This window comes from Hordeum vulgare, chromosome 7H (assembly GCF_904849725.1).
Source record: "Hordeum vulgare subsp. vulgare chromosome 7H, MorexV3_pseudomolecules_assembly, whole genome shotgun sequence".
NCBI classification, from domain to species: Eukaryota; Viridiplantae; Streptophyta; class Magnoliopsida; order Poales; family Poaceae; genus Hordeum; species Hordeum vulgare.
Genome location: NC_058524.1, coordinates 235147343 through 235157329, shown reverse-complemented (window position 1 = coordinate 235157329; position 9987 = coordinate 235147343). Strand labels below are relative to the sequence as shown.

General features: G+C 49.6%; 1 protein-coding gene across 1 annotated transcript; it reads left to right on the top strand.

Moving 5' to 3' along the window:
• Nucleotides 1-503: 503 nt before the first annotated feature.
• LOC123408494 (probable carboxylesterase 8) lies at nt 504-1797 on the top strand. The gene has a single exon (XM_045101592.1). It carries the CDS (start codon nt 573-575, stop codon nt 1632-1634), a length of 1062 nt encoding a protein of 353 aa, XP_044957527.1. The 5' UTR covers nt 504-572; the 3' UTR covers nt 1635-1797.
• Nucleotides 1798-9987: the final 8190 nt, after the last annotated feature.

Here is a 9987-nt window from a genome sequence, read left to right as displayed (position 1 = left end):
GTTAGGCGGCTAGTGCGTGCACAGTACCGGGTCCTTCTCGCGCCCGACCTATCTGCTGGCGGCCAGCGGTAGATACATCCAATACATTCGTTGCCTCGAGCTGAGAAGGCAGAGCAAGGAGATTGTTTTTTTTTAAAATTTTAGAGCAAGGAGATTGAAGCGGTGTGACGTTGATCTGGCACTGCGTTTCTCCCTTTCAAAAGCTTAGCCACCTTCCCGTGCTTTTGAGAAAGCATGGAGCAAAGTCGGGAGTTTATTTAGACCTTGCACTCCTGCACAGCAATTAGTGCAGACGCTTTGAGACTTTAAGCGCATCCATGTAGAACACACTAGCAACAGCAAAAGAATCCCCTCAAAAAAAAAGCAACAGCAAAAGAATTAGACAAAAAACGAACTTACTTTTGGATATTTACGCGCATTCCATCAAACCGGGGTGGGGTATCGTACGTACTAGGGCTCCATTGCAAATTAAAGAGCGGTGTTCAGATCTGGTGCAGTGATGGTTGCTGCGTGCACCGTTGCGCAGCATAACTGCATAAAACCGTGCGCGCCTACCACTCACTATCCGTCGCATGTCCACCATACCACTCGCCAACGCTGTAGTCGCATCAAGTGTGCAAGAAACAAAGCAAAGCCGCGAGGAACCCATGGGCGAGGCCACGGTCGCGGACGTTGACGAGGCTGCGCGGCCGCCGCCGTCCAAGTCAGACAACCTCTTCATGCAGATCGCCGTCCACCCGGACGGCGCCATCACGCGGCCCGTCGTCCCCGCCATCCCGGCATCCGACGCCGGCAGCGGCGCGGCCGTCTTCAGCAGGGACGTGTCCCTCGACACCTCTCTCGGCACGTACATCCGGCTATACGTCCCCAACCCCGTCCCGCTGTCGACGAAGCTCCCCGTTATCCTCTACTTCCACGGCGGCGGCTTCGTTGTCTTCTCCGCCGACACCGCCTTCTACCACGCCTCATGCGAAGCCATGGCGGCGGCCGTACCGGCCATCGTCGCCTCCCTGGACTACCGCCTCGCACCCGAGAACCGCCTTCCCGCCGCCTATGACGACGCCGTCGCGGCCGTGACATGGCTCCGTGACGTGGCGCCCCAGGACCCCTGGATCGCCGCACACGGCGACCTCGCCCGGTGCTTCATCATGGGCAGCAGCTCCGGCGGGAACATGGCGTTCTACGCCGGCGTCCGGACCAAGGGCATCGATCTGAGCCCCGCCGCGGTGTGCGGGCTACTGCTGCACCAGCCATACCTCGGCGGCGTCGAGCGGACGCCGTCTGAAGAGAGGTCGGAAGACGACTTCATGGTGCCGCTGGAGGCCAACGACAAGCTCTGGAGCCTCGCACTGCCGCTGGGCGCGGACCGCGACCACGAGTTCAGCAATCCGGCAAAGGCGGTGGCACAGGAAGCCGTGGTCGGTCTGCCGCGGTGCCTGGTGTCCGGGAGTGACGGCGACCCGTTGATCGACAGGCAGAGAGGGTTCGCCACCTGGCTGCGGGACAGTGGCGTGGAGGTCGTGGCAAAGACGGACGGCTCCGGGTTCCACGCCGCGGAGCTCTTCGTGCCAGAGAAGGCCGAGGAGATGTTCGCGCTGGTTCGCGAGTTCGTATCCGCCGATAACGATGCTTGATGCTTGACGCCGACTTGAGTGCGCCGTGTTGGTGTGAGGCCATCTATTCTAGCATGTGACTATGTGTTGTGTCAATAATTCGCCACTGTTCGTAACGTGGTGCAGTGCGTTGAAATTGCTAAAAAAGAACTTTACTGAATGATGTTTATGGTGTTGGGTTAAATCCTTCCTGTGTTCGTTGTCCAACATTAGCCCCAAAATTCACCACGTGTGAGTAGTTGATCTTCGTTGCATCCAACAGTTGTAAGTGCTTCCTAGCGAAAGCAACTCCAACAAACCTACAACGGCCTTGCGCGCACTTTTACAGCGTTGAAATTGCCTTTTTTTAACACGCGGCATGATGCCTGTTCCAACAGGTTCTGCAAAAAAGATGGTACGGAACCATTCCAACATGCGTTACAGGCCCTGTTTGGATCTTAGGGTTAGAGTTAGATTGGGTTAGAGTTGAGCTATCTAACCCTCAAAAATCCAAACAGGTAGGGTTAGATTGGGTTAGATGCATCTAACCCACCCAAAACTCTAACCCACCCAAGATGTGCTTTTTTGGGTTAGAGTTAGGTGGGGACAAAAAAAAAGAAAAAAAAATCACTTGCTACTCCATCCAGCCCGCACCAGATCCCATCAAACCCCCGTCCCTCCCGTCGTTGTCCCTCCCGTCGCCCTCCCAGCCGCCGGCCGCTGCGCCCTGCCGCGGCCCGCCCCGCCCCGCCCCAGCCGCCGGCCGCTGCGCCCTGCCGCGGCCCGCCCCGCCCCGCCCCAGCCGCCGGCCGCTGCGCCCTGCAGCGGCCCGCCCCGCCCTGCAGCGGCCCGCCCCGCCCCGCCGCCGGGCCGCACGCCCCCGCCCCGCCCCGTCGCGCCCCAGCCGCCGGCCGCTGCGCCCTGCCACGGCCCGCCCCGCCCCGCCCCGCCGCACCCCGCCGCCGGGCCGCCCCGCCCCGCCGCCGGGCCGCCCCGCCCCGCCCCGCCGCGCCCTACCGGCCACACAACGATCGGCCACACCAAATCCGGAAGTGAATATGGACAAAAGTAACCAAATGATTGAGAAAGGGCATTTATTGTCAATCTAACCCTCTCATCCAAACATCTCTTGGGTTAGAGTTAGTTCAGGGTTAGTTGAGGGTTAGAATCTAACTCTAACCTCTAACCCGGTTAGAGTATCCAAACAGGGCCACAAAAGGCAGCACACACAAGCAGCCACACGCCAATCCGGTCGCTTGGAGACGGGGTATGTGGCTTCACGGCGGGCAGAGGCGCAACGCCACGCAACACGGTTGTCAGTGGCGCCATGCACAAGCCACGTGCGAGGCCGCTGCTAGAACGTGGGCACTGACGACGAAGTCACAGCTCAACCCCGCGCTAGGGTTTGCGTCGGTTGTCGGCGTTAAATCCGACATATATCGTAGTCGGAGTCTTAAGCTAGGCGTCTTGGAGCGATGGTAACATGGACACATGATTTTATCCAGGTTCAGGCTCTATCAAGGAAATAATACCCTGCGTCTTGTTTTTTGATTGTATTGATATAGGGATAGTACATAGTATATGTACTTACTACGAGATTGTAGTAATGAATATGAGATTGCCTATTGACTAGCCTCACCTCTGTTTATATAATGCACGAGTCCTTGTCTATTGAGTAGGCCTAGGGTTTAGAAGAGTCCTTGTCTTGTGCGCCAAGTCTTGTGGAATCTCCCTTATATGGGGGTCCTCGGCCCATTAGTGAACCACCATGGGGGTCCTCGGCCTGCCCTACTAGTCGGGAGATGACATGGTGAGTACCCCTAGTCCAGAACACCATTAGTAGCCCCGTGAACCGGTCTTCAAGTTGGGGACGCTCCTCAGTTCTTCCGAACTGTTCTTCATCTTCGGCCGCCGGTCTTGAAAACTGGTTCAACAAATCTTTCTCGACCTTGAGTATCGCCGAAGTGTATCCTAAGAGTTCACACGTCGGGCATCTCAGGATCTCCTTTAAGTTTTCGTCCTTTATCAATGACTTGTAATTTTTTATGCTACACCTTGGGTTTGAAGTGTTTCCCGTGCGGCAGTGTCCTCTTGGGTCCGAGCTCCAACGTCGAACTACATTTGAGGTGTCTTTTTGCTGCCGAGCTCCAAGGCTAGTCGGCATCCGAGGTATCCTCTTGGCTCTGAGCTCCAACGTTGAATTGTATCCGAGGCGTCATAAATTACCTCGACCTCTGAAAATTTTAAGGAGTTCATCCGACCTTAATGCCGGCAATGCCCTCTATGAAGCCAACCACTTACATCTGAGATTTATGCCAGACTGCTTCGGAGGTGGCGCTCTACCTCGGTCTTGGGCTTTTTTGATGAATTTATTTCCAACCACCCTGATTTATTTAGTACCAAGATGTATAGTGAGTAGCCCTTAAGGTGTGTGTCGGTCTAAAACCTGAGATGCACCTGAAGGAAAACATAATAATCAAAATAAAACCACTTATCCCAGTAGCCCCTGAGACTTAGGTTATTTGTAAAATCGGCCTAAGGATCAAGATCTTGCTCGCCGTCATACGTTAGGGATGGAAACACATTACCCATTAGTTCCCGAGACTCGGGTTGGGTGCGGCCGACCAACCTGAGGATCGAATGTCCTCGAAAACCGTATTGCGCTTTGAATTTGCTGCATTGAATAGGCAATGCAGTAGCCCCCAAGCCTTAATTTGGGCACGAGTGGTCGAATTAAGGACCGATATTTGTTTGAAACAAACTTTGTTACATTTGGCGCAATTTATGTGCAATGATTCTATATACCCAAGTACTTTAGATCATCATTGCTCGGATCCGCATTGGACATGACTTTGTTGACTGACCATCGGCTTCAACCTCCTCAGTCACTAACCGAGGAGTGTTTGCCTTACTTTATAAAGCCTTTATAAGGGCAAATATTTCCGGCAAACAAGGCAATCCGGCCATATGGTTTTCTAAACAAAGGTACGTGGACAGATATGTTATAAATTACTATTTAATGTAAGCAACATCTTTTGGGAAAGATATTTCATTTATAAGCTCATTTTTTTTAGGATATCATGATGACCATGATCGTGAAACCTCAATTCCGATCAACGTGGGAGGAAAATATTGAGGATTCAGTTTGAGGAATGTTCCCGAAGTTTGTGGCCTTTATTGAACCAAAAATTTCACTTCCGTCGTTGCCGACCAATTATATTCTTAAGATGGCTTTATAAATTTTTTTGGCTTCACCCAGTCTGAGGTACTAACGCGGATGACCCGAAAGTAAAAATCCAAGAGGTGCTCCCTTTACTCTCCTAGCTGAACAATCGGGAATATAGGTGGTAAGAATAGGAGCCAGGCAATCCAGCTTGGCTAAAATCCTAAGTCAAATTGATGCATTCTATGGCTTTTATAACGATCACTACGGAAGGTAGCTTTCGTATATCAAATTCAAACTCTGATGATATATTGGGCTCTCTAGGAATCCCGATGTATCTATGCTGACGTGCCATAAAGGAACCCTTGGTATGGTTTATTTTGACTCCATAGGGGCTGTTTATAATCTGAAAGTGGCCTATCGCCGTCTTCCACCCCTTTGTAGATGCTACACAGGGTGTTTTCATGCAAACAAGACAACCCTTAGCTGACGTCTCGGTGGCGGGAGGCGGTTGTGTTAGTGGAAACAAGGCAATCAGATATTCGGGCTTTATAACTTTCACTTAGTCATAGGAGCATATGTTTGGGGGCAACTTAATAGCCCCCAGTATATGTTGACTCCTGCCATTATCGAGGTGGAACCACCCACAACTTGGACTTTTCAAGAAAGGAAGGCCCTTCATTTTAGTCGGATAACCTCAATCGACTATATTTGGTTGGACACCGCTTGCGGTTCACTAATAGATTTACGCTTGTTGTGACATTCACCTTTCGGCTTTCTCCAACTGAGACACTTAACCAGTTAAATCGGAAGTGAAAATCGCAATGGTTCTCCCTTTACCGCTTAGCCAAACAAAGCGGAAACGTAAGGGGTAAGCACGGGAGCCGGGCAATATAGCTGTAGACTAAAGATACAACTCGAAATCAATGCATATAAATGCGAAATACCGAGCTCATTTTATTGAAGACTGCATGAAGTACCTCGGTGTTTGGTGGGTTCGGTCATAACCGCAGACCCCCTTTAATATTGCCGATGTGTGAAATGCATCTGGCATTTTGCTGCAAAAGTTATGCTCAGAAAAAACAAAAAATTTATGCAAAAAACTTTATGTTTAGATAAATTTTTTTTGTGCCAATCCAAAATTGGTCTAAAATTAATATGTGATTCGGTCGTGCTTTAACATGACGCATCTGATCTCCGGACTTCAAGAGGGTGAGCATTCGGCTTCAAACTCCGTATCCCGAAGGCCACGTATTTCTCCGAGGCCTGTTTAGCGAACTAAACTTGAGCGACTTTAGAAAGAAACCAGGCTAGCCGCCTATTGATCACACACTCGTGTCAGAAAAAGAACTAGTAGAAAAAGACTTTGCAATGATCAAGAAGGAAACACATTTATTATAAAACGACTCATATAAATTTAGGAGCCCCTAATTAACTTTGGGGAGTGGAAATTGTTTTTAACAAATGATTTTTTTGTTTGACAAAAAATGTAATGTTTGGTTGAAGAACAAAAAGTAAAATCTCAAACAGAGCTGAGCACGAAAATGACTTAGCTTATTAATGTGCTCGGTGCGGTCCCAGGTCGGCCTACCCAAGGCACCAACCCCCAAGCCCGAGGTAATTGAGCGAAGAGCTCGAGTCGAGAAGTGGCAACCACGGTTGTTGCGACGAGGCAAAGCCTCTAGTCCAGCCAAGGAGACATAGTAGTTTGGCAGCGTGATGGCGAAGCCCCAACATCAATCGATCATGTAGACGACGCAACTTGGTTGATGGAGGCGGGATGATGATGTTGACACACCGAAGTGACCGCATGATGCAGTCGAAGTCAATTACCCGAGGGCCGAAGTCGGTAGAGGTGGGATGACGACGTCGGTTCGCCGATGTAACAACATCGTTTAGTCGAGCTCGATTATCTGGCACGAAGTCGATGTCGACACAGGTCAGAAATCCACAAGAGGCTGGCCAAACCGACGTCATACACGAATATTTATAGAATATCTCCGCAAAATAATACAGTACAAAACCAACAGAAAATATTCTATGCATAATAATAATTTTATATTGTGAGGGAATAGTCACAAAAAACAAAACGTGATATTCATCCGACGTAAAGCCCCTTGGTTTGACTTTCATGGCATTAATCTGCATTGCCGCATAGTGTAGCTGTCTATAGTTAGCTGATGCTTTCACACGTCGAGCTTGCAATAGACTTTAAGGGAAGCTGGATGATCCCCGGCGCCTCAACACATGGAGCGTACATGGCCAAGGTCGAGCCCCAGTCTTCGGACCCGAGCTCGAGGCCAAATCCAAGGTAAGGGTCGAGCCCAGGTTTCTGGATGCAGTAAACGGATCCGAGATCAAAGTCGAATGCAAGATAGGTGTCGATCCGGAAACGGGGTCAAGGAGGAGGCCCGAAGTTAAACTTTGGAATGTCCAGACTCATCGGGTGAGGCTGTAAACCCGACAAAGAACGGATTACCCTGGGTGTCGGTGGCATACTCTAGGCTACCGAACTTGATCTGTTGTCCTGGGGAGAGGCTATCGATCTGTTCAAGATGCTCGGCCACATCGACGTGAAACACGATGCTTCCTGATGCGAGGTCTTGGTCGGCTGGTGAAAACAAAGTCCCGAGAGTAGTTTGATGAAAAGATGGTTAAACTCCTGGTCTAGCCGAGGTGATAAAGGAGTAGGTAAGTTGACGGTAGATCCCCTATTCCAGCCGACATGTTGAAGCATGTCGGCGTGATGGACGTTAGCTTGAAGAAGCGACGGCGCGGCGATGTCGCTGCAAGTCGGAATTTCTGACACGGTCAATGCCGGCTTGCTAAAGCGACCGTGCAGTGATGGCAGTGCGCCCAATCCGTTTAATCCATGGGGCGACGATGTTGTCTTGACGATTAGTTGTCCTTCACAGTGCCGAACACTTGGTCGGCTCACCGAGGTGATGATCCCAGGTGGTTGTTGTTGGCCCGATGGAGCGACGACGCAGTCGATGTTGGCACAGGTTGGTAGCCATGTAGCAACGTGGTCGGGCCAGTTTGACATCGGCGCGACTTAAAATTTCTGGGCACATGTTTTAAAACAACACACAATACCCTATAATTGTTTTTCCAAAAAGATGTGCAATATTCCGTTCATGAAGAAAGATGAATTCGAGTCGGATTCGTTTTCGCAATGAAAACAGATCCAAAAATTTGAAGTACTCATCGGACGTTTTCCGGAGTTTGGACAGTCGGATCGAGCTAAAATTTTGAGGGGTGATCGGCATGAGAATTCCGCAGCAGATGAACGGTGTGATCTTGCAAACGATCTATGAGCTAGCTTATGGACTCCTCGCCCCAAACTCGTCTAGATTCTCGTCCAGATTCGACACGACCCCGGTAGGTGGGAGTTTGCCGGAGATTCCTCCATCCGGATATGACAAAATTTTACAAGGATATTCTAGACCAAATTCCGTACAATTCCACTGAAGCAATCGTCAAAGCGACCCTCGAGGAAGCGGGGACGACGAACACGAGTAGCTAACCTGCAAAACTGTACGGTCGCCCGAGTGAACCGCCATGAGGGTCCTCGGCCCGCCCTACTCGTCGACAGACTACGTGGTGAGTACCCCTAGTCCAGGTAACCATCACCCGCAGCGACGGCGGCGACGACTGCAGCGACAGAGGGGTTTCAGGTGTAGGGAGAGGTTGGGGGATGTTGTCGGCGCGTTCCATCAGTCGATTTCGCCGACGGCGGGGCGAGTGTTACATCTCCATCGTATTTACTCTTCCTAATGCTTTCCCTCTTGTTTTGGACTCTAGTTTGGATGATTTGAATGAAACTAATCCGGACTGATGCTTTTTTCAGCTGAACTATCATGGTGTTGTTTTTGTGTAGAAATAAAAGTTTTCGGAATGGAACAACACTTTTTGGAATTTTGTTGCGGAATAAATGAAAAATATTGGAACCAAGACCCACCAGAGGGGAGGCTCCAGGAGCCCACTAGGCACCAGGGCGTGCCAACCCCCCTTGGCGTGACCTGGTGTCTAGTGGGGCCCACGGGGCTCAAGTGACCCTAATTCTATTTTTGGAGAAAAATCAGAAAGGAAGTTTCATCGCGTTTCACGATACGGAGCCGTCGCCACCTCCTGTTCTTCATCGGGAGGCCTAGTCTGGAGTCCATTTGGGGCTACAGAGAGGGGAATCTTTGGTCTTCGTCGTCACGAGTCCTCCTTCATCGCCAATTCCATGATGCTCTCCACCAGGAGTGAGTAATCCCTTCATAGGCTTGCTTGTCGGTGAAGAGATGGATGAGATTCATCGTGTAATCAAGTTAGTTTTGTTAGGGCTTGATCCCTAGTATCCACTATGTTCGGAGATTGATATTGCTATGACTTTGCCATGCTTAATGCTTGTCATTAGGGCCCGAGTGCCATGATTTCAGATCTCAACCGTTTATGTTTTCACCATTATATCTATGTTCTATCCGATCTCGCAATTTATATGCACCTACTAGGTGTTAGGTTCCGCATACCCCAAAGTGACAATAGTTGGGATTCTTTTCGGTGATTACCATAGTATGAGGAGTTAATGTATTCACTATGTGTTAATGATTTGTTCCGGTTCTCTATTAAAAGGGGGCCTTAATATCCCTTAGTTTCCTTATGGATCCTGCTGCCACAGGAGGGCAGGAGAAAAGATGTCATGCAAGTTCTTTTCCATAAGCAGGTATGACTATTTACGGAATACATGCCTATGTTATATAGATGAACGGGAGCTAGTTCTGTGTCGCCCTATGTTGTGACTGATATATGATGTATATTATCCGACAATATCATCGATCCATTGCCTACGAGGTTTCCACATATTGTCCTTGCTAAGTTACCACTCTTGCTACTCATGTTACAACTTTATCATGGTTACCGTTACTACTGCTACTGTTACCACTTATATCAAAACTATCATATTACTATGATGCTGATTACTGTGGTGCAGATACTAAATCTTCAAGTGTGGTTGAATTGACAACTCAGCTGCTAATATGCACAATTATTCTTTGGCTCCCTGATACGTCCATTTTGCATCATGTTTTCATGTCGATATTTATCGCTTCTTTGGCTGTTATTTCACTTCACAGTACTATTCTTATGCCTTTTCTCTCTTATTTTGCAAGGTTTACATGAAGAGGGAGAATACCGGCAACTGGAATTCTGGCCTGAAAGTGGAGCAAAGTTGAGATACCTATTCTG

Excerpts from the sequence above, each read along its gene's own strand:
- LOC123408494 (XM_045101592.1), top strand. The coding sequence starts at position 573 with ATGTCCACCATACCACTCGCCAACGCTGTAGTCGCATCAAGTGTGCAA.